The sequence below is a fragment of the Myxine glutinosa genome, chromosome 7, assembly GCF_964187855.1.
Source record: "Myxine glutinosa chromosome 7, kmMyxGlut1.1, whole genome shotgun sequence".
NCBI lineage: Eukaryota > Metazoa > Chordata > Myxini > Myxiniformes > Myxinidae > Myxine > Myxine glutinosa.
In genome coordinates this window covers 172,588,535-172,612,506 of record NC_136267.1, presented here as the reverse complement: position 1 = coordinate 172,612,506, position 23,972 = coordinate 172,588,535, and the positions used below count along the sequence as shown (strand labels likewise).

The window sequence follows — 23,972 nt, the reverse complement described above, 5'->3', positions numbered from 1 at the left end:
TATAACAATTAGAACAACTAGAACAACTAGAACAACTAGAACAACTAGAACAACTGGTACAACTAGAACAACTATAACAACTAGAACAACGAGAACAACGAGATCATCTCGAACAACTGTAAGAACTAGAACAACTGGAACAACTAGAACAGCTAGAACAACTGGAACAACTAGAACAGCTAGAACAACTGGTATAACTAGAACAACTATAACAACTAGAACAACGAGAACAACAAGAACAACGAGACAACTAGAACAGCTAGAACAACTGGAACAACTAGAACAACTGGAACAACTGGAACAACAAGAACAACTAGAACAACTAGAACAACTAGAACAACTAGAACAAATAGAACAACTGGAACAATGAGAACAACTAGAACAACTGGATCAACTGAAACAATGAGAACAACTGGAACAACTGAAACAACTAGAACAATTAGAACAATTGGAACAACTGGAACAACTAGAACAACTGGAACAACTGAAACAACTAGAACAATTAGAACAACTGGAACAACGAGAACAACTGGAACAACTGAAACAACTAGAACAATTAGAACAACTAGAACAACTAGAACCACTGGAACAACGAGAACAACTGGAACAACTGAAACAACGAGAACAACTGGAACAACTGAAACAACTAGAACAATTAGAACAACTGGAACAACTGGAACAACGAGAACAACTGGAACAACTGAAACAACTAGAACAATTAGAACAACTGGAACAACGAGAACAACTGGAACAACTGAAACAACTAGAACAATTAGAACAACTAGAACAACTAGAACAACTAGAACAACTGGAACAACGAGAACAACTGGAACAACTAGAACAACTGGAACAACTGAAACAACAAGAACAATTAGAACAACTAGAACAACTAGAACAACGAGAACATCTGTAACAACTGTAACAACTAGAACAACAAGAACAACTAGAACAAATAGAACAAATAGAACAATTAGAACAATTAGATCAATTAGAACAACTGGAACAACAAGAACAACTAGAACAACTAGAACAACTAGAACAACGAGAACAACTGGTACAACTAGAACAACTAGAACAACGAGAACAACGAGAACATCTGGAACAACAGTAACAACGAGAACAACTAGAACAAATAGAACAAATAGAACAATTAGAACAACTGGAACAACTAGAACAACTACAACAACAAGAACAACTGGAACAACTAGAACAACTCGAACAACTGGAACAACTGGAACAACTAGAACAACTAGAACAGTTAGAAGAACAAGGGCAACTGGAACAACTGGAACAACTAGAACAGCTAGAACACCAAGGACAACTGGAACAACTAGAACAACTGGAACAACTAGAACAACTGGAACAACTGGAACAACGAGAACAACTGGAACAACAAGAACAACTAGAACAACTGGAACAACTGGAACAATGAGAACAACTGGAACAACAAGAACAACTAGAATGACAAGAACAACTGGAACAACTGGAACAACAAGAACAACTGGAACAACTGGAACAACAAGAACAACTGGAACAACTGGAACAACGAGAACAACTGGAACAACAGAAACAACTCGAACAACTGGAACAACTAGAACAACTAGAACAACTAGAACAACTAGAACAACTAGAACAACTAGAACAACTAGAACAACTGGAACAACTAGAACAACTGGAACAAATAAAACAACTAGAACAACTAGAACAACTAAAACAACTAGAACAACTGGAACAACTGGAACTAGAACAACGAGAACAACTAGAACTAGAACAACTCCTTTACAACACGCATTGCTTGTGCCATCAATAGAGAGTGACATTTGTGCATCTGAGTCGACTAAAATGCTACTTCATTGCTGAACCAGTATTATATAATCTCGTATACAAACCCATGCGGTAGTTCAATTTTTTTAGATTTTTTTTTTTTTGTATACAAGATCGATGATCGTGTAAGAGCTACTACCATTGATCACAAAAAGACAAACGGACACATAAAACATAAAACATATGATAAAGGGAGCGGGAGGCAAGATGGAGAGCAGGAACATCGGGAGATCTGTGGGAGGGAGAGGGCTTGGGGGGAGGAGGCATGGGAAGGGGATGGGGAGTGGGGGTGGGAGAGGTAAAAAAAAAACAGACGGACACTGCTCGGACTTCCAGGAAAGAAGTTGGTATTTCAAAAAAGTGGATCTGGGGTGAATTAGCGGGGGTAGAAAAGATCAAGGTTTTGGATGGGGGAAGATAAGAGATGGTGGTGAACAGCTGTTTTAAAGACCTGGAGGGAGGAGTGGGATTGAAGAGAGTGAGGGAGTTTGTTCTTGACGTGGGAGAAAAGAGGAATGAAAGAGTGAAGGTGAGCAGAGAGCCGAGATTTTTGCAGTTTAACCATAAGAGGGTTGCTGGCAGATCTTGTGCGACCTGTAGGAATATTTGGGGGAAGGGATCTATTTTTGATCTATTTGGGGGATCACTTCCCGCATTTTAGCAGAATTCGAAATTTGAACAAATCAGGGAATAGGTTGGTTGAGTTGGCCAGCTGTCGGTCATCGGGGTCCTGGTCGGTGCCTTTAATATTTGGCGTATTGTACTCAAAAAAGTGGTGCTTTGTTTCCATATACAGAGTTTCTTGGATCCTTTTTCCTGGAGAGGTACTTATAGCTTGTCATATCTACAAGTGCAAGTACAATATAGTGCAAGTGTAAACAAAAAAAAAATCAGTCTGTCACAACACAATGCAGATTAAAATATCAACTCGGTACTGCACAAGCACCTGCTTGTCAAATGGATAACGATACGTTCACAATGTTAAATTTCAATCTATGGCCCTCTTTTTGGCTCTCTATCAGGAGACCGTCAATAACAGCTTAATCTGACTGCAGTGCAGGGCCCCACAATGTAATCATTGGGTTATATATGGCAGCTGCTTGGTGATATTGAAAAGCTTCTTTGTTGAAGATGGGTGGCCTTTCTCACTCAGGACATCTTTCACAAGGTTCAGTTCACAATGTCTTTCTCCATGTTTTATCACACTGTTGCCTTTCAAAGCTCCATGCTCATGCGTGGGTGTATCCAGCTGCAAAGGGACCTTGAACTAATGAACCCATTTGTGGCATTCTTTCTTCATCTACATGAGAAAATGGCCAATATTTCCCGAAAGTATAAAGTGTCATTGCTGAAACAAGAATTCGCTGGTGGAAATGGTCTTTATATACGCTGGCAGGATAGCTCAGAGGTAGTGTACTCATTTTGAGCATGATAGTCAGTATTCAATTCATGGCCTGGCTATGGAAACTGGCAAGGGAGCACAAAGGTGCCATCAGTGTGTGCCATCCCTCGGATGTTAAACTTGGTGTCTTGTCAACGGTAGACATTGAAGACCCTGCGGTGTCCCTCACGAAGAGTAGGTTCCACCTTTAGAGGCCATTTTTCCCCACAGAGCAGGGTTTGGCCTTTTTCGGGCACCTTGGTCCCCTTTTTGAAGCAATGTTTTATGGCCTTTGGCCTTTTTCGGGCACCGTGGTCCCCTTTTTGAAGCAATGTTTTTATGGCCGGATGCTCTTCCTGCCACCAACCCTCTAATTCACCCCTTGCGACACACAGGGAATTACCAGCGAGCTGGTACTCAATTTGACGACCTCGGAAGGATGACAGGCCGAGTCAACCACCCTAGTGTTAATTCAGCGATCAACCAGGATTCGAACCCAGGATTCGAACCCAGGATCCTAGGATCCCAAGCCGGCACCCGAATCACTAAGCCAACACCAGGCCTTTCATGAAGAGTAGGGGAGCTATGTATTGCTGGCACCCTGGCCAAATTATAAATTCCTATTCCAACATACTTATCGCTTACAAATTATTTATTATTGTATGTCGAACAAAATAAATAAATAACTAAATAAATAAATTAAAAGTTGGTGTTTCTTGACCGTCGTTTTTCCTTCCGAGAACCTTTTTGACACCATAGCCTGGTGTTGGCTTAGCGGTTAGGGTGCCGGCTTGGGATCCCAGGATCCTGGTGCTCGAATCATGGTCAATCGCTGAATTAACACCAGGGTGGTTGACTCAGCCTGTCATCCTTCGGAGGTCGGCAAATTGAGTACCAGCTCGCTGGTAATTCCCTGTGTGTCGCAAGAGGCGACTAACAGGGTTGGCAGCAGGAAGGGCATCGGCCATAAAACATTGCTTCAAAAAAAGGGGACGACAGTGCCCGAAAAACACCAACCCCTGCTCTGCGGGTAAAAATGCCTCTAAAGGCGATTCTTTTCTTTTTAACCTTTTAGACACCACTCATAAACGTACTGCTTTTTCCCAAGGTAGAGGGTTGCATCAACAAGTATACCATTCTTTAGAGCATGAGTGAGCCCACCTGCCGTCTGCTAGCATTTGCTTGCGAACGTTAAAGCTCTCACGTTCCTTTTCGTAAAGTGGAGGCCATTGTGTGTCAATACTCTGGCCAAATTCAAAATTATTTTCCTTGTTGAGAGCTGCTTCAGTGGAATGGATCCTGCAGCAGCCACTTGTCTAGGGGTAAATTCCCAGGTATGGTAAGGTATACAATCGAGTTGTGAACACCCTAAAGCCCGCAGGAAGATGTGGGATGAACTCAAATGTAGTCACCCTATAAAAAACTGATACTTCATAACAATGACATCCTGGGAATCTATTTGATTGAAAGTAGCACTCGATTTTGATATACAGGGGTATTTTTTTGGTTTTTTTGTATACATGATCGAGGCTCGTGAAAGAGCTAACATTAATCAAACAAAAAGTCAAACCGACACAAAAAACACAAAATAAGGGGAGCGGTAGACAAGATGGGGAGAGAGGGGGAAGGAGGGACACAAACACAACATTTGAGAGCAGGGACATCGGGAGATGTGTGGGAGGGAGAGGGCTTGGGGGGATGAGGGAGAGGTATAAAACATATGGAAATTGCAAGGACTTCCAGGAAAGAAGTTGGCATTTCAAAAAAGTGTATCTGGGGTGAATTAGCGGGGGTAGAAAAGATCAAGGTTTTGGATGGGGGAAGATAAGAGATGGTGGTGAACAGCTGTTTTGAAGACCTGGAGGGAGAAGTGGGATTGAAGAGAGTGAGGCAGTTTGTTCCAGAGGCGGGAGAAAAGAGGAATGAAGGAGTGAAGGTGAGCAGAGAGCCTAGATTTTGACAGTTTCACCATAAGAGGGTTGCTGGCAGATCTTGTGCGACCTTTTCCTCTTCTCCAATGGCTTGATCTCTGATCATCAATTTGGTTTCAGACCAGGTCACTCTACTCTGGACATGCTGCTTCTGCTGTCTCAACAATGGATGGAGGTCCTCAATGCCAAACAGGAAATCAGAGCTGTCTCCCTTGACATATCACGGGCCTTTGATACGGTCTGGCACCCAGCTCTGCTCACCAAACTCTCCTCCTATGGTATCCATGGAAATCTCCATGCATGGCTTGCGGACTTCCTCTCTGGTCGTAGTCAACGTGTGGCCCTGAATGGATTTCTCTCATCTCCCCTTCCTGTTCAGGCTGGAGTTCCCCAAGGAAGTGTGCTGGGCCCTGTGCTTTTTCTGGTCTTTATCAATGATCTCTCCGACTCTCTGGAAAATCCTCTCTATCTCTTTGCTGATGACTCCACTCTCTGCCGCTCCATTCCTCTTCCCTCAGATCGGCAGTCTGCAGCCTCCTCACTCTCTGAAGACCTGGACAAAGACACAGACTGGTCAAACAAGTGGAACATGTCTTTCAATCCTGACAAATCTCACTCTCTTACTATGTCTTTCCGAAAAGATCGACTGGACAACCCTCCCATCTACTTTCTCAACAATCCTCTCCAAGAAGTTCTGTCGCTCAAGCTTTTGGGTCTCACTATCTGCCATGATCTTTCTTGGGAAAACCACATTTCCAAGCTGGCCTCCAAAGCCAGTCACCGACTGGGCATCCTCCGTCGTGCGAAGTCCTTCCTCGGCACACCTGAGCTCCTCACCACATACAAGGCTTTCATCCGCAGCTCAATGGAATACTGTTCTCCCCTATGGGCTGGTGCTCCTGCCTCACACCTGGCTCGGCTTCACGCTGTTGAATCCAAAGCTTTCAAAATCATTGGAATCTCCCGCAATGAAGCTATCTCTGAGGGCCTTTCACTCACTCACCGCAGGCAGGTAGGTGGCCTTTCTGTCTTCTACCGACTCCTCTCCGGCCTTGCTCCCCCAGCTCTCTCTGTGCTCTGTCCCCCAAATATTCCTACAGGTCGCACAAGATCTGCCAGCAACCCTCTGATGGTTAAACTGCCGAAATCTCGGCTCTCTGCTCACCTTCACTCTTTCATTCCTCTTTTCTCCCGCCTGTGGAACAAACTCCCACACTCCCTTCAATCCCTCTCCTCCCTCCAGGTCTTTAAAACAGCTGTTCACCACCATCTCTTATCTTCCCCCATCCATAACCTTGATCTTTTCTACCCCCACTAATTCACCTCAGATCCACCTTGTTTGAAATTCCAACTTCTTTCCTGGAAATCCTGGCAGTGTCCATATGTTTATACCTCTCCCACCCCCCCCCCCTTCACATGCCTCCCCCCCTTCACATGCCTCCCCCCCAAAGCCCTCTCCCTCCCACAGATCTCTCGATGTCTCCATGTCTCTCGGTCCCTGCTCTCAAATGTTGTGTTTGTGTCCTTCCCCCTCTCTCCCCATCTTGTCTACCGCTCCCGATGTTATTTGTTTTATGTGTCTGTTTGTCTTTCTGTGTGATTAATGTTCGCTCTTTCACGAGCCTCGATCTTGTATACAAAAAAAACAAAAACAAAAAAACAAAAAAAAAACCTGTAGGAATATTTGGGGGACAGATCACAGAGAGAGCTGGGGGGGGCAAAGCTGGAGAGGAGTCGGTAGAAGACAGAAAGACCACCAACCTGCCTGCGGTGAGTGAGTGAAAGGCCCTCGGAGTTAGCTTCATCACGGAAGTTATTTTAAAGAACCACTTTAATTTTAAAATTAAAGGTTAAAAATTAATTTTTTTTATTAATTAATAGTAATTAATATTAAATACTAATTCATTAAAAATTAAATTAAATCAAATTTTTAATTAAAGGGTTTAAATTTAAAGCTGCATTTGTCATATATAGAACCACTCTCAGAATCCTTCATCGGAGCTCAATGAAAGAGACTTCAAAAAGGCCAACATTCACTAATGTGTCATTTATCATGGGTTCTGGCCCATTGGACTGACTTTCATCAGGTTTCATGGTATCTTTATTGGCTCTAAACAAGTGGTAGGAGAAGGCACAGCTGGCCTCTGAAAGATGACACGTTCTGTTCCAGAAAACTCTACCTTTGAAACATCTGGATAATTTGTGAGCGAATCCCAGTTATTTGGGTAATGATTGTCAAAATGAATGATCGTCATATGTTATAAAGATACAGTATGTTATTGTATTTGCCACTTTGTTAAATTAAAGTACATGGTATGGTATTGTTCTTGAAGCAAAGTGTGGTTGGCGGAACCTGCAAAGTCAGCACTCACCTTCCGATTCATGTGCTAGATCCGCTTGGGCCAAACTCCTTTTGCGACCCATGATGGCCGCTTGTGTACCTTCACCTTGGTCAGCTCCCCTCTGCAGAGAGAATTACTGATGTCAATGACAATGTCATTCAAATGTTCTAACCTTTTTGACAACAAAATTAATTTGCGATAAAATAATAGGTACCTCATATATATATATATATATATATATATATATATATATATATATATATATATATATATATATATATATATATATATATATATATATATATATATATATATATATATATACATACATACATACACACACAGTGCCTATAGAAAGTCTACACCCCCTTTCAAATTTTTCACCTTTTCTTGCCTTATAGCCTGGAATTAAAATGCATTAAATCACACGTTTTCCACCTTTATTTACACATCAGAAACTACAACTTCCAACAAATTCTACAAATTTCAGAAAAGTAATTACAAAACTAAAATATCTTGGTTATAAAAATACAAAACTAGCTTATCCACTCCCATTACAATAGCAATTGTAAATTAGCTCAGGTGTTACCAATCACCTTCATAATCACACACCAAGTTTATTTGGCCTCCATCTGTGTTAAATGGTAGTGATTCTGAATATTTCAGAATATAATCAGCTGTTCTTGTCGGTTTCCTCTGCTGGATCGTGCATTTCACAGCAAAGACTCAACAAGAGCACCAAGGACCTTTCAAAAGATATCCGGAATAAAGTTGTGGAAATGCGCAGATCAGGGGATGGGTATAAAAATATTTCAAAGACCTTGAATATCCCTTGGAGCACAGTCAAGACAATCATTAAGAAGTGGAAGGAGTGTGTTACCACCAAGACCCTACCTAGATCAGGCCGTCCCTCCTAACTGGATGACCAAGCAAGGAGGAGACTGATCAGAGAGGGCACCAAGTGGCCAATGGAAACATTGAAAGAGCTACAGGCCTTTATGGGAAAGACTGGTCACTGTGTGCATGTGACAACAATATCCTAAGCACTCCACAAGTCTGGCCTGTATGGTAAGGTGGCAAGAAGGAAGCTATTACTCAAAAAAACCGACCTTTAGTCTTTAGATTCTGAAGCCATGTGGCAAAAGGTTTGTGGTCTGACAAAACCAAGATGAAACTTTTTGGCCTAAATGCAAAACGTTACATTTGGCTCAAACCCAACACAGCACAGCACATCACCCAAAGAACACCATCCCTACTGTGAAGCATGGTGGTGGCAGCATCATGTTATGGGGATGTTGCTCATCAGCAGGGAATGGGGCAATTGTCAAGATAGAAGGGGAAAATGGATGGAGCAAAATACAGAAAAATCCTAGAGGAAAATCTGCTGCTCTCTGCAAGAAAGCTGAAATTGGGACGGAAGTTCACCTTTCAGCATGACTGAGACCCGAAGCACATGGCCAAAGCTACACTGGAGTGGTGAAGGAACAAAAGGATAAATGTCCTTGAGTGCACCAGTCAGAGCCCCGACGTAAATCCAATTGAAAATCTATGGCGTGACTTGAAGATTTCTGTCCATCAACACTCCTCACAAAACTTGACTGATAATGAAGTTTTGTACAGAAAAATTGGCAAATATTGCCCAATCAAGGTGTGCAAAGTTGGTAGAGACCTATCCCAATGGGTTCACAGCTGTAATTGCCATTAAAGGTGCTTCCACCAAGTATTAACTCAGGGGGGTGGACACTTATCCAACCAAGATAGTCTCGTTTTGTATTTTGAATGAATTTTCTGAAATTTGAAGAATTTGTTTTTCACTTGGAAGTTGTGGGTAACGATGTGTAAATAAAGGTGGAAAAAGTCTGATTTAACTGTAAAATATTGTAATATCATAATGAGGAAACAAGCCATGTTTTCCTTGTTTATTTGTTTGTACTCAACACCTGCAAGTCTCTTTCAATTAATAACAAATCATTCAATGATATACCTGCAGGGAACATCGTGTTACGTATCACAAACAGGGTATCTTGATGGGCAGGTAATAAAATGGTCCTAGTATTTCACTGCTGATGTTATGGCCTCCACACCTGCCTGTTCCGATATTGCAATTACCTTTGCATTATGTGTTGTGCATTATTGTAGGTTTGCCGAATGCCAATACAATGATACAACACATTGAGAGAAATATACACCCCAACCAAAAGAGTTTGGAGAACACATTCAAACTTGAAATGGTCAAGCCGGACCTGCAGGTGTGTCATTTCCTCAAATTGCAAGGCAGTGTCTGCTTTTAAAAAGTTGTCCTGTATTCTGGCTTTGATCCAGTACTATGTCAAGGGAAAATGACAATCCGGCAGCAGGACAACACAGCTCGACCATACTGCTGTGTCCGTTCGGGATCGATTCGAGGAAACAACATGGAGTCAGCTCAGATTCCAGACTTGTAACCCAATCGAACCCTCGCTCTGGGACGTCTTACAACATGGCGGCACAAAGTCCGCAATCGAAACACCACAACCCACCAAGGAACTTGGACTTACTCTCAGCAAAGAATGGTACAATTCATGGCCGCACAAACTTGGAACATGGCCGCACAAACATGGAATGGAACATGGCCGCACAAAGCCCTTGGACTTACTCTCAACAAAGAATGGTACAATTCTACCGAATGTGTCTACAGATACTTAGAAGAGTATTTATAGTGACGTGCAGGGGCGAATCCAGGAATTTCAAGACGGGGGGGGGGGGGGGTGGGGTGCATGAAACTATAGCGCTGGGGGGAATAAAGGAGGGGTCTGGGGGTCCTCCCTCAGGAAATTTTAAAAAATTGATCATCAGAAACGGCATTTCGTGCGTTCTTGGAAGTTTCTGCAGTTCCTTGTGTCTTCCCTGGTTCAACAGTTCAGCAGATTCGCACCGCCTGCGCCCTCATCCTTGATCGAAGGGGGGGGGGGTGTGCACCACCTGCACCCCCCCCCCCCGGAACCACCCCTGACGTGACACCTTATTGAATTTTGAAAAAAATAGTTAAATGTTAATGAAGTATGCAAGACACATTTCCTTTTGCTGTCCCAAAACTTTGAGTAATCCAGCGTATACTATTTGAAACTAGGAGGAGATGAGTGTGAATGGGGTATTGGGGTATATGGGGTATTGAGTGTAGATTGATGAGGGAAAAAATGAATGAAAACGATTTCAGCAAAAGGCTGCAACATAACAAAATGTGAAAAAAGTGAAGGGGTCTGAATACTTTCTGAATGCACTATATATATACTAGTGAGGTACCTGTGCTAAGCACGGGTGATAAGCCAAAAGCAAACAAACAATGTGGAAAACGGTGAATGCTAAACCATGGAACCAATAAATTCCACATTGCTGTGCCATCTTCAGTCGAATGTCAGGTATTGACAGCAGGTTAATGAAGGACTTGGGCAATAAACGTACCCCAACTGAATGGTTCTATCCCCAATCAATGGCGAATCTGCATTTGGCCAATCCGTGAATGTTACGGTTAGACAGAAGAAACCCTCACGTCATTACCTCATTCATTTTAAACTAAATATCTCTATTTTCATTCCAAACAGCATAATTCCAATCATACATTAATACAATAACAAAATACTGTGTTAAATCACGATTGTATTGAGATATTATCAAACCAGATCATTGTCGTCATCTGTTCACTTTCGGATTCTGGAGCAGGTCCGTATCGAGCCAATTTCAAAATCATAATTTTATTGAGGAACTTATGAAGGTTCCTACCTCCTGTAGAACATCCGCTGGGACCTCAAAACGTTCCACAGGAGGTTTGGCGGAGCTCGCCCCAAAACTGAGGGAGTCGTTTCAGGTCGGACGGACAGACAGACACTCCTGTTTTGTAATATATATATATATATATATATATATATATATATATATATATATATATAATTATATATATAATATGTATATATATAATTGTTTCTTCGACGACTGTATCTCATTTTTATAACACCTGTTGAATGCCTCGCCTCCATGGCATGTTGGTGTTACAATCCATTGATTAATTAATTAAAAGATAACTAACCTTTATTTATATTGTCCTTCGTCGTTGCAAGACGTTGATGTTGAGCTGCAGTTTGCACAACCAGAGCAGAATGTTTGTTATAATAATTAATCTTTTGAAGCCCAACAAGCACGATAAACCCTCAGCTTGCAGGTCCCACTACCTTATACAGTACAGGAGAGTTTAACATTCAAATACAATGAAAAATTGTACCCGCATGCGAAGGAAGTGGTTCAGCTTGGAATTTTCAACATGAAATAGACAAAGCCGAAAAATGAGTGAGAAATGAATGAAACCCTTTAGAATTACTTTTTAGAACCCTTTAGAATTACCCTTTAGAATTACTCTCTAGAACCCTATACAATTACCCTTGAGAATTACCCTTTAGAATCCCATAGAATTACCCTTTAGAATTCCCCTTTATAATCACCCTTTAGAATTACCCTTTAGAATTACCCTTTAGAATTACCCTCTAGAACCCTATATAATTAGTATATTAATTACCCTTTATAACCCTATATAATTACCCTTTAGAACCCTATATAATTACCCGTTAGAAACCTATAGAATTACCCTTTAGAATGACCTTTTAGAACCCTCTAGAATTACCCTTTAGAACACTCTCCGGAACTCTTTAGAGTTACCCTTTGAACCCTCTAGAATCACCCTTTGAACCCTCTAGAATTACCCTTTGAACCCTATAGAATTACCCTTTGAACTCTGGAATTACCCCTTGAACCCTCTAGAATTACCATTTGAACCCTCTGGAATTACCCCTTGAACCCACTAGAATTACCCTTTGAACCCTCTGGAATTACCCCTTGAACCCACTAGAATTACCCTTTGAACCCTCTGGAATTACCCCTTGAACCCACTAGAATTACCCTTTGAATCCTCTGGAATTACACGTTGAACCCTCCAGAATTACCCCCTTTAAGACCCTTTAGAATTACCCTTTAGGACCGATTAGAATTTCCCTTTAGAATCCTTTATAATTACCCTTTAGAATCCTTTAGAATTGCCCTTTGGGACCCTTTAGAATTACCCTTTAGAACCCTTTAGAATTACTGTTTATAGTTACCCTTTAGAACCCTCCATAATTACCCTTTAGAACCCTTTAGAATTACTCTTTATGATTACTCTTTAGAAACCCTTAGAATTACCCTTTAGAACCCCTTCAAATTACTTTTTAGAACCCCTTAGAATCAACCTTTATATTTACCCTTTAGAGCCTATTTCAACACTTAAAAATACAAAATATTTCAAACGGAACCTTTCGCGGTTACAAGTCGAGGACAACAATTGAAATGAATTAATCTCTTTGGGACAATTGATGTAACGAGCTCTGTTTACTTACGATGCCCACGGTGAAAGGTACTTGCTGGTCCACGTGATGTCTGTCCCGTATAAACGTGGCCATGCTCCGTGAATACCGAGGGTTCTTTGTCTACATCAAATCTCTTTAAAGATGACGGTACAGATCTCAGGTGTCACACACCACGCGATAGCAGCAGGAACGTCCCACCTCAACCCTACTTACTCAGACAGGTTCTTCCAGCATCATGAAGGGACATCCCAAGCTGTCCAAAGGATGAAATAAATAAAATAAAACCTCGTCCATTGCGGCTTCATCAGTCGCCTACACTGCGCTATTATAAGATGCACTATAACTGGAAAGCACGAGGATAGCGGATAAAAAGAACTAAAGTAATAATAATAATCTCCCACCTGTGCGCTAATTATCAAACAAAGCTCGGTCGAGCTGTCAGAGGTGTCCGAAAAGGCACGTTGTCTGTTGCAATTACCTGCACACGGGGTGGTAACCGTCACACAGTCCGAGCCTCGAGCACATCCATTGAAAACCTGAGCTCCATTGAGATCCTGAGTTTCCATTGAGAGCTCAACGCCAGCGTTCCACTAGCTCCTCCCCTCTGAAACTGCGGACCAATGAGCGCCTGTTAACTCGACCGCTCCATCCATTCATAAAAACGTGGGGCCATTCCATTCACGCAGCGAGTGACGGTCCAACCGAGGAAGGGTTTTGCTTCACCCTGCGACCACCAGGTGCGACATGTACTAATCGTTCTGAACGCAAGGAACAAGACGTATCGTCTCAATTCTGTCACTCACATACACCATGCACTCACACACATCTTTTGCTATAACAAGAGCATTAAGGTATCCTTCGATCCATATGAAGGTACAACGGTCCTCTCCACTAACACAAAATAACTTGCATGACATACGACAAGCAGGTGTACCGGTGCTAAAAACGACAACCAACGTTGGCATTATGTTGGCATTTTCAAAAGAAAAACAAATATATATTAATTTTAGTGGGAAGAAAAAACACCTCTCTACACCCACTAGTAAGGAATGGTGTCAGGTATCATTTAATATTACCTTTTACGTACATACAAAGAATTAAGCACGATAGGGTGATTTAAAAAATCCAACTTTTTTTTGCAAAAAAATCGAAAAGTTTTCATTGCCGAAAACACTTCATGACACAAACTGATACATCTCAAAAGTTTGACGAAGATCTGCTCGGCCATCTCTGAGAAAAATGTCGACACAAAGACAGATAGACAGACAAACATCTCTCTTAGCTACCATATAAAACACAATGTGTGTTTGTGTGTTTGTGTATTTGTGTGTTTGTGTATTTGTGTATTTGTGTATTTGTGTGTTTGTGTGTTTGTGTATTTGTGTATTTGTGTATTTGTGTGTATTCGTGTGTTTGTGTGTTTGTGTATTTGTGTATTTGTGTGTTTGTGTATTTGTGTATTTGTGTATTTGTGTGTTTGTGTGTTTGTGTATTTGTGTATTTGTGTGTTTGTGTGTATTTGTGTGTTTGTGTATTTGTGTGTTTGTGTATTTGTGTGTTTGTGTGTTTGTGTGTTTGTGTATTTGTGTGTTTGTGTATTTGTGTGTTTGTGTATTTGCGTGTTTGTGTGTTTGTGTATTTGTGTATTTGTGTGTTTGTGTGTTTGTGTCTTTGTGTTTGTGTATTTCTGTATTTGTGTGTTTGTGTATTTGTGTGTTTGTGTATTTGTGTGTTTGTGTGTTTGTGTATTTGTGTGTTTGTGTGTTTGTGTATTTGTGTGTTTGTGTATTTGTGTTTGTGTATTGTTACGGATTCGTTACTTCCGTTGTTGTGGTTTTCATCCACTGTAAACATTTTTGATTCCATTTACTATTATTGTCGTTTAAGGGAAATAGAGATTACTATTTTCAAAAGGTAAAAAAGTTAATGTTTTAAATGAAACCGGAACCGGACGACGACGAAGAGGAAGAAGAGGCAGAGAAGGCGGAGCGAGTGAGTCGGACAAGAAGCCTAGCTGCTTCGAGGTCTGGAGCGAACGTTGGCGAATGAGGGTCACGTGTGAACGTTGGGTTTCCTGGGAAAGGGATTCCTGCGACAGAGTTGTTATCGCTGTGACAGAGAAACCTGCATGACAGGTTTTGCGGTTGATTCCGACGAGAATCATCGGAGTGCCGTTACGCCACGAGAACGGGCCGTCGGCTATTTTACCTCGCGCAGGATTTGCGCATCGCTCAAGGTTTTTCACCTCGCTTCGATCATTTTCACCACATTCAGACGTTAATCTGGTGTGTGTGTGTGTGTGTGTGTGTGTGTGTGTGTGTGTGTGTGTGTGTGTGTGTGTGTGTAAAACGTGGCTTTTGAGTGGGAAATCTGCGATTCGCCGATTGGGAGCCATGGAACGTCCATACCCGAGAGTGTGATTTCCCAGTCGCCTGGAGGGCACCTTTGCGCAGCTTTGGCAGCGTGACTGTGACTATCATCCGAACGGGATTCTGGTCTCGATTAGACATCGTTCTGAGGATCACTGGAGCCGATCGACTTTGGCTTGATGCCGGAATAGAGACATTGGGAATGTTCTTCTTTTCGCTCACTTGGAGCACAGTGAGTTATATTGTACGAACCTGATGGTACCATCATAGGAAATATATATTGGTTGTACAATTGATTACTATTGTTGTTGTACTGTTATTCTTGTGTGATCTTAATACAATACTTGTTTGTTGGTAACAATTGGTGTGGGTTCACCATTGATCTTTGACATACAGAATAACACATCTTTCTGTCGTGACTCCCCTCGGGGCTCGGAGGTACACCGTGACCGGGGTTTGGGGAGGAGCACGTAAGAGTATTTCTGTATTTGTGTGTTTGTGTATTTGTGTGTTTGTGTTTGTATATTTGTGTGTTTGTGTATTTGTGTTTGTGTATTTGTGTGTTTGAGTATTTGTGTGTTGGTGTGTTTGTGTGTATTTGTGTGTTTGTATTTGTGTATTTGTGTGTTTGTCTATTTGTTGTTTGTGTATTTGTGTGTTTGTGTGTTTGTGTTATGTCTGTCCCCCTTCATAAGGGCAGGTTTTAAATGATTTGAGTAGCGCTTGAAGAGGCATTTGAGTGGGGGGTTTAATGGGCAATCTTTGAACAAGACTATGTGACCACCGGTTAAAAGACCAAAAGACTATGAGGACCCAAAATACCCCAAGTACCTACACGACCCCAAGGACCTAGAAGACCCAAAAGACCCCAATAAACAAAAAGACCCAAACGACCCTGAGGCTCCAAATGACCCCAATGACCCAGAAGAGCCGAAGGACTCTGAAGACCCAAATTACCCTGAGGACACAAAATACCCCAAACACCCTAAAATACCCCAAATATCCAAAAGACCCCAAGGACCCAGAAGACCCCAAGGACTCTGAAGACCCTGAAGACCATTAAAGACCCAAAAACCCTGAAGACCATTAAAGACCGAAAAGACTCCAAAGACCCAAAAGACCCCAATGACCCTGAAGACCCAAAAATCCCCAAAGACCTATAAAGACCCCGGATACCCAAAATAATGAAAAGACCCCAAGATCTAAAAGACTACGAAGACCTAAAATACCCCAAAGACCCAGAAGACCCAAAAGACCCTGAAGACTGAAAAGACACTAAAGACACAAAAGACACAGAAGACCCAAAATATCCCAAAGACTCAAAAGACTCCAAGACCCCTTAAAGACCACAAAAACCCAAAAGACCCTGAAGACCCAAAATTCCCCAAAGACTTTAAAGACCCAAAAGACCACAAAGACCCAAAATACCACAAAGACCCTTAAATACCCTGAAGACGCAAAATATCCTGAAGACTGAAAAGACCCTGTAGACCCCAAATACCCAAAATATCCCAAAGACCCTTAAAAACCCTGAAGACGAAAAAACCCCCAAAGACCGAAAAGGTTGAAAAGACCCAGAAGACCAAAAAGACCCCGAAGACCCAAAATACAAAGACCCAAAACACTAAAAAGTATCCCAAACACCCTTAAAGACCCAAAAGACCCCAAATACTCTGAAGACCCAAAAGAAGAGTAATTATGTCTCTTCAGTTGGAATTTGAATGGGATTTACATATAAGTTAACTAAATTCAACCACAAAATATTTTTTTGATCCACATAGGTCACAAGGTCAACATAGGGCAAAGGTCAACCACTTTTTTCAAATCTCTAAAATCCTCAATTTTCATCCAATTGACTTGAAATTTGAATAGGATTTTCACATCAGCTAACTGAATTCAACTACCAACTTTATGAGATCAACATAGTCATAAGGTCAACATAGGCCAAAGGTCAACAACTTTTTTGAAATTTCTGAAATCGTCAATTTTCATCCGATTGACATGCAATTTGAAAAGGAATGTCATATCAGCTTATGGAATTCAACCACCAACTATTTTTGAGATCAACGTAGGTCATAAGGTCAACATAGGCCAAAAGTCAACCACTTTTTTAAACTCCTAAAATCCTCAATTTACATCCGATTTACTTGAAATATGAATAGGATTTGCATATCAGCTTACATAAACCAACCACCAACTATTTTTGAGGTCAAGATAGGCCAAATTTCTTAAAATGTCAATTTTCATCAGATTAACTTATACCTTGAAGACTATTTGCATATCAGGTCACTGAATTCAACCACTAATTATTTTTGAAGTCAAAAGGATGCTCTACTGAGTGCCATTCTACTTTGTTCTATTTTGCCAAGTGTCGCTCTATGAGTGATTTTTCATTCTGTCTGTCTGTTTGTTACTTGGCAAAAAATAACATTTTTTGACAAGTATGTTGATCACTCCGGTTTGTGTGTTTGTCTGTCCGCTCACTTATACTTGCCTACAGGTCACAATTTGAAACCGATCTTCACGAAACTTCAACAAATGGTAGAGTTTGTAGTCCGACAAATTCCTATATATTTTTGAGGTCAAAGGTCAAACGGTCAACATAGGCCAAAGGTCAACAACTTTTTTTCAAATTTCTAAAATCCTCAATTTTCATCCGATTGACTTGAAATTTGAATAGGATTTACATATCAGCTAACTGAATTCCACCAGCAACTATTTTTGAGATCAGCATAGGTCATAAAATCCTCAATTTACATCCGATTGACTTGAAATCTGAATAGGATTTGCATATCGGCTTACAGAAACCAACCACCAACTATTTTTGAGGTCAACAAAGGACAAAAGGTCAACATAGGACAAAAGGTCAACACAGGCCAAATTTCTAAAATTGTCAACTTTCATCCGATTAACTTAAACTTTGAAGACAATGTGCATATCAGGTCACTGAATTCAACCACTAATTATTTTTGAGATCAAAAGGATGCTCTACCGAGTGCCATTCTACTTTGTTCTGTTTTTGCCAAGTGTTGCTCTATGAGTGATTTTTCAACTGTTTGTCTGTCTGTATGTCAGTCGCCTAGAGGTCACAATTTACAACCGATCTTCACGAAACTTCACCAAATGGTAGAGTTGGTTATAAACAAGAAGCCTATTGGTGTTGTGGTCAAAAGGTCAACAGAGGATGATAATGAAAGGTGAGATAGGATCACCAGTAGAGATGATCATGACAGGTGAAGCAAGAACACCAGTGGTGATGATCATTTCAGGTGAAATAAGGACACCTGTAGAGATGATCCTGACAGTCAAAATAAGAACACATGTAGGGATGATCCTGACAGATGAAGTAAAAACACCAGTAAAGATGATCATTACAGGTTAAGTACGAATATCTGCAGAGCTCTCTCTGTGCTCCCCCAGCTCTCTCTGTGCTCTGTCCCAAAAATATTCCTACAGGTCGCACAAGATCTGCCAGCAACCCTCTTATGGTAAAACTGCCAAAACCGAGGCTCTCTGCTCACCTTCACTCTTTCATTCCCCCTTTCTCCCGCCTCTGGAACAAACTCCCCCACTCCCTTGATCCCACTCCTCCCTCCAGGTCGTTAAAACAGCTGTTCACCACCATCTCTTATCTTCCCCCATCCAAAACCTTGATCTTTTCTACCCCCACTAATTCACCCCAGATACACTTTTTTGAAATTCCACTTTCTTTCCTTGAAGTCCTTGCAGTGTCCATATGTTTTATACCTCTCCCACCTCCCCCAAGCCCTCTCCCTCACACAGTTCTCTCGATGTCCTTGCTCTCAAATGTTGTGTTTGTGTCCTTCCCCCTCTCTCCCTATCTTGTCTACCGCTCCCTTTATTTTGTGGGTTGTGTTGGTTTGACTTTTTGTGTGATTAATGTTAGCTCTTTCACGAGCCTCGTTCTTGTAAACGAAAAAAAAAGAAAAGAAAAAAAAGATGAACATTCCAGGTGAAGAAAGTATTCTGGGAGAGATGATCCTGACAGGTGAAGTAAGAACACACAGGTCTTGTCTCAATTGGGTCTTGTGCTTATACATTGCCCAGATTTTTTCTCCGGGAGCGATCAAATAATATACACTACATGACCAAAAGTATGTGGACACCGGAACATTGAACATCTCTTTCAAAAATCATGGGCATTAATATGGAGTTGGTCCCCCCCCCCCCCCTTTGCTGCTATAACAGCCTTCACTCTTCTGGGAAGGCTTTCCACGTGATGTTGGAACATTGCGGCGGGGATTTGCTTCCATTCAGCCACAAGAGCATTAGTGAGGTCGGGCATCGATGTTGGGTGACGATTCGGCCTGGCTCGCAGTTGGCATTCCAATTCATCCCAAAGGTGTTCGATGGGGTATAGGTCAGGGCTCTGTGCAGGTCAGTCAAGTTCTTCTACACCGATCTCGACAAACCATTTCTGTATGGACCTCGCTTTGTGCACTGGGGCATTGTCATGCTGAAACAGGAAAGGGACTTCCCCAAACTGTTGCCACAAAGTTTGAAGCACACAATCGTCTAGAATTTCATTGTATGCTGTAGCGTTAAGACTTCCCTTCACTAGATCTAAGGGGCCTAGCCCGAACCATGAAAAACAGCACCACACCATTATTCCTCCTCCATCAAACTTTCCAATTGGCACAATACATTCGGGCAGGTAGTGTTCTCCTGGTATCCGCCAAACCCATATTCGTCCGTCCGACTGCCAGATGGTGAAGCGTGATTCATCACTCCAGAGAACGCGTTTCCACTGCTCCAGAGTCCAATGGCGGCGAGCTTTACACCACTCCAGCCGACGCTTGGCATTGCGCATGGTGATCTTCGGTTTGTGTGTGGCTGCTCGGCCATGGAAACCCATTTCATGAAGCTCCTGAAAAACAGTTATTGCGCTGACTTTGCTTCCAGAGGCTATTTGGAACTCGGTAGTGAGTGTTGCAACCGAGGACAGACAATTTTTATGCGCTACGCGCTTCAGCACTTGGCGGTCCCGTTCTGTGAGCTTGTGTGTCCTACCACTTCGCGGCTGAGCTGTTGTTGCTCCTAGACCTTTCCACTTCACAATAACAGCACTTACAGTTGACCGAGGCAGCACTAGCAGGGCAGAAATTTGATGAACTGACTTGTTGGAAAGGTGGCATCCTATGACGGTGCCACATTGAAAGACACTGAGCTCTTCAGTACAGCCCATTCTACTGCCAAAGTTTGTCTATGGAGATTGCATGGCTGTGTGCTTGATTATATATACCTGTCAGCAATGGGTGTGGCTGAAACAGCCGAATCCACTAATTAGAAGGGGTGTCCGCATACTTTTGATCATGTAGTGTATATTGTGCAGGTCAGAGGTTGAGGTTTTAGTGATTTGTTGTCAACAATACAAATGTAATTATCATGATATTTCATTGAATTTTCCTCGGGCAACACCGGGTACGTCAGCCGATAGTATAAATAACCGCTTAGCTTTCAGAACGATGACAAAAACAAAATGAAACATGAAAAAGGAGAAATTAAACAAGATGTTTGCGTTCACAAATTGCTCACCAACCTTAAGTGTAAGCCTCCCTTGGCTTACCCTTGCTGGTCATCCCATGATTACCCTTTTTGTCCACGATCCAATGATGGCATATATTTTTCGGACCTCCATATGACCCTCACCCATAACATTTAGGGATAGAGTGTAAACGAAGAAAATGTGTCCCCATGTACAATATTAACATAAAACTCAACATCATGAAAAATCGGAGTAAAAATATTCAAGTTATGATCAAAAAGGTGTTTTTTGTTAATTAGGTCACAATACGAAAAAGTCAGTCCCTGTAGTGTCCATCTTCTTTATCCTGTGTACCCTGCCCCAACCCTGTCTCTTCCACAGATCTCCTGATGTCACTCTTCTCTACTGTTGTTGTGCTTCCCTTTCCCTCTCCCTAAAATATCCCACTCCTTTTATTATATGTTATATGTGTCAGCTCTTATTCGAGCTTCGACTTAGTTAAAAAAAAAAAAAAAAAGTAAAAAAGGTCAAGCACATTAATGAAATATCAGGTGCACAACTTAAGTGCAGATACACTATTATGATGCAATGACATTTTGGAAGGTCAATTAGCCTTTGAGATATGAGTGCAAAATTGAGTGATGACAAAAAGAATGCATTCTTTTCTTCAGACCACCATTTAACCTTGACCTTTAACTCGGATTATGTAAATTAAGCTTAAAAGTGCCTTGCTTTGGGGTATCTAGTGAGGGCAAATATGGTCTGATCAAACAGACCTTAGCCAAGTTTTGTTAAAATGTCTATAATTAGGTCATGACCTTAACATGAGGTCAAGGTCAAAAAGCTATGTTACCCCACATATGTTTGATTCACATTGTTGTTGAGGTATCTAGTGAGGGCAATTTTGTTCTGATCAGACAAACTTTCGTCAAGTTTTGTTAACATGTCTATAATTATGTCATGACCTTAAAATCAGGTCAAGATGAAAACGTTATGTTAACCCCACATATGTTCGATTCACATTATTGTTGCAAAATTTCAGTGTGGAAAAACAACTTTTTGCACTTGTGTTAGTGTTGAAAAACCACTTTTCGCAGTTGTGTTAGTGTTGAAAACCACTTTTCGCACTTGTGTTGGTGCAGGAAACCACTTTTGCACTTGTATTAGTGTGGAAAAAACACTTTTTGCACTTGTGATAGTGTTGAAAAACCACTTTTCGCACTTGTGTTAGTGTTGAAAAACCACATTTCGCACTTGTGTTGGTGCAGGAAACCACTTTTGCACTTGTATTAGTATGGAAAAAACACTATTTGCACTTGTGATAGTGTGGCAAAAACACTTTTTGCACTTGTGATAGTGTTGAAAAACCACTTTTCGCACTTGTGTTAGTGTTGAAAAACCACTTTTCGCACTTCTGTTGGTGCAGGAAACCATTTTTGCACTTGTATTAGTGTGGAGAAACCACTTTTCGCACATGTGTTAGTGTTGAAAAACCACTTTTCGCACTTGTGTTAGTGTTGAAAAACCACTTTTCGCACTTGTGTTAGTGTTGAAAAACCACTTTTCGCACTTGTGTTGGTGCAGGAAACCACTTTTGCACTTGTATTAGTGTGGAAAAAACACTTTTTGCACTTGTGATAGCGTTGAAAAACCACATTTCGCACTTGTGTTAGTGTTGAAAAACCACTTTTCGCACTTGTGTTGGTGCAGGAAACCAATTTTGCACTTGTATTAGTGTGGAAAAACTACTTTCGCACTTGTGTTAGTGTTGAAAAACCACTTTTCGCACTTGTGTTAGTGTTGAAAAACCACTTTTCGCACTTGTGTTGGTGCAGGAAACCACTTTTGCACTTGTATTAGTGTGGAAAAAACACTATTTGCACTTGTGATAGTGTTGAAAAACCACTTTTCGCACTTGTGTTAGTGTTGAAAAACCACTTTTCGCACTTGTGTTAGTGTTGAAAAACCACTTTTCGCACTTGTGTTGGTGCAGGAAACCACTTTTGCTCTTGTATTAGTGTGGAAAAAACACTTTTTGCACTTGTGATAGTGTTGAAAAACCACTTTTCGCACTTGTGTTAGTGTTGAAAAACCACTTTTCGCACTTGTGTTGGTGCAGGAAACCACTTTTGCACTTGTATTAGTGTGGAAAAAACACTTTTTGCACTTGTGATAGTGTTGAAAAACGACTTTTCGCACTTGTGTTAGTGTTGAAAAACCACTTTTCGCACTTGTGTTGGTGCAGGAAACCACTTTTGCACTTGTATTAGTGTGGAAAAACCACTTTTCGCACTTGTGTTAGTGTTGAAAAACCACTTTTCGCACTTGTGTTAGTGTTGAAAAACCACTTTTCGCACTTGTGTTGGTGCAGGAAACCACTTTTGTACTTGTATTAGTGTGGAAAAAACACTTTTTGCACTTGTGATAGTGTTGAAAAACGACTTTTTGCACTTGTGTTAGTGTTGAAAAACCACCTTTTGCACTTGTGTTAGTGTTGAAAAACCACTTTTTGCACTTGTGTGGTGCAGGAAACCACTTTTGCTCTTGTATTAGTGTGGAAAAAACACTTTTTGCCATTGTGATAGTGTTAAAAACCACTTTTCGCACTTGTGTTAGTGTTGAAAAACCACTTTTCGCACTTGTGTTGGTGCAGGAAACCACTTTTGCACTTGTATTAGTGTGGAAAAAACACTTTTTGCACTTGTGTTAGTGTTGAAAAACCACTTTTCGCACTTGTGTTGGTGCAGGAAACCACTTTTGCACTTGTATTAGTGTGGAAAAAACACTATTTGCACTTGTGATAGTGTTGAAAAACCACTTTTCGCACTTGTGTTAGTGTTGAAAAACCACTTTTCGCACTTGTGTTAGTGTTGAAAAACCACTTTTCACACTTGTGTTGGTGCAGGAAACCACTTTTGCACTTGTATTAGTGTGGAAAAACCACATTTCGCACTTGTGTTAGTTTTGAAAAACCACTTTTCGCACTTGTGTTAGTGTTGAAAAACCACTTTTCGCACTTGTGTTGGTGCAGGAAACCACTTTTGCACTTGTATTAGTGTGGAAAAACCACTTTTGCACTTGTATTAGTGTGGAAAAACACTTTTTGCACTTGTGATAGTGTTGAAAAACCACTTTTCGCACTTGTGTTAGTGTTGCAAAACCACTTTTCGTACGTGTGTTGGTGCAGGAAACCACTTTTGCACTTGTATTAGTGTGGAAAAACCACTTTTTGCACTTGTGTTAGTGTTGA

The 23,972-nt window shown here is 41.2% G+C and overlaps 2 protein-coding genes across 2 annotated transcripts in view; one reads left to right on the top strand and one right to left on the bottom strand.

The window, feature by feature from the left end:
* Positions 1-1,432, top strand: part of LOC137418476 (uncharacterized) — a 1,461-nt gene extending 29 nt beyond the window's left edge. The window contains exons 1-4 of the mRNA XM_078781217.1: positions 1-56; positions 435-909; positions 993-1,054; positions 1,119-1,432. The exon at positions 1-56 is cut by the window's left edge and continues 29 nt beyond it. Coding sequence (XP_078637343.1) covers positions 1-56; positions 435-909; positions 993-1,054; positions 1,119-1,432 — 907 coding nt within the window. The remainder of the gene's footprint in view (positions 57-434; positions 910-992; positions 1,055-1,118) is intronic.
* The window catches only part of LOC137418475 (ETS translocation variant 1-like), a 144,799-nt gene extending 131,416 nt beyond the window's left edge, over positions 1-13,383 (bottom strand). Inside the window, exons 1-2 of the mRNA XM_078782566.1 lie at positions 13,326-13,383; positions 7,509-7,599 (exon numbers count right to left, since the gene is read on the bottom strand). Of these exons, the coding sequence (XP_078638692.1) occupies positions 7,509-7,560 (52 nt within the window). The 5' untranslated portion in view covers positions 7,561-7,599; positions 13,326-13,383. The remainder of the gene's footprint in view (positions 1-7,508; positions 7,600-13,325) is intronic.
* Positions 13,384-23,972: the final 10,589 nt, after the last annotated feature.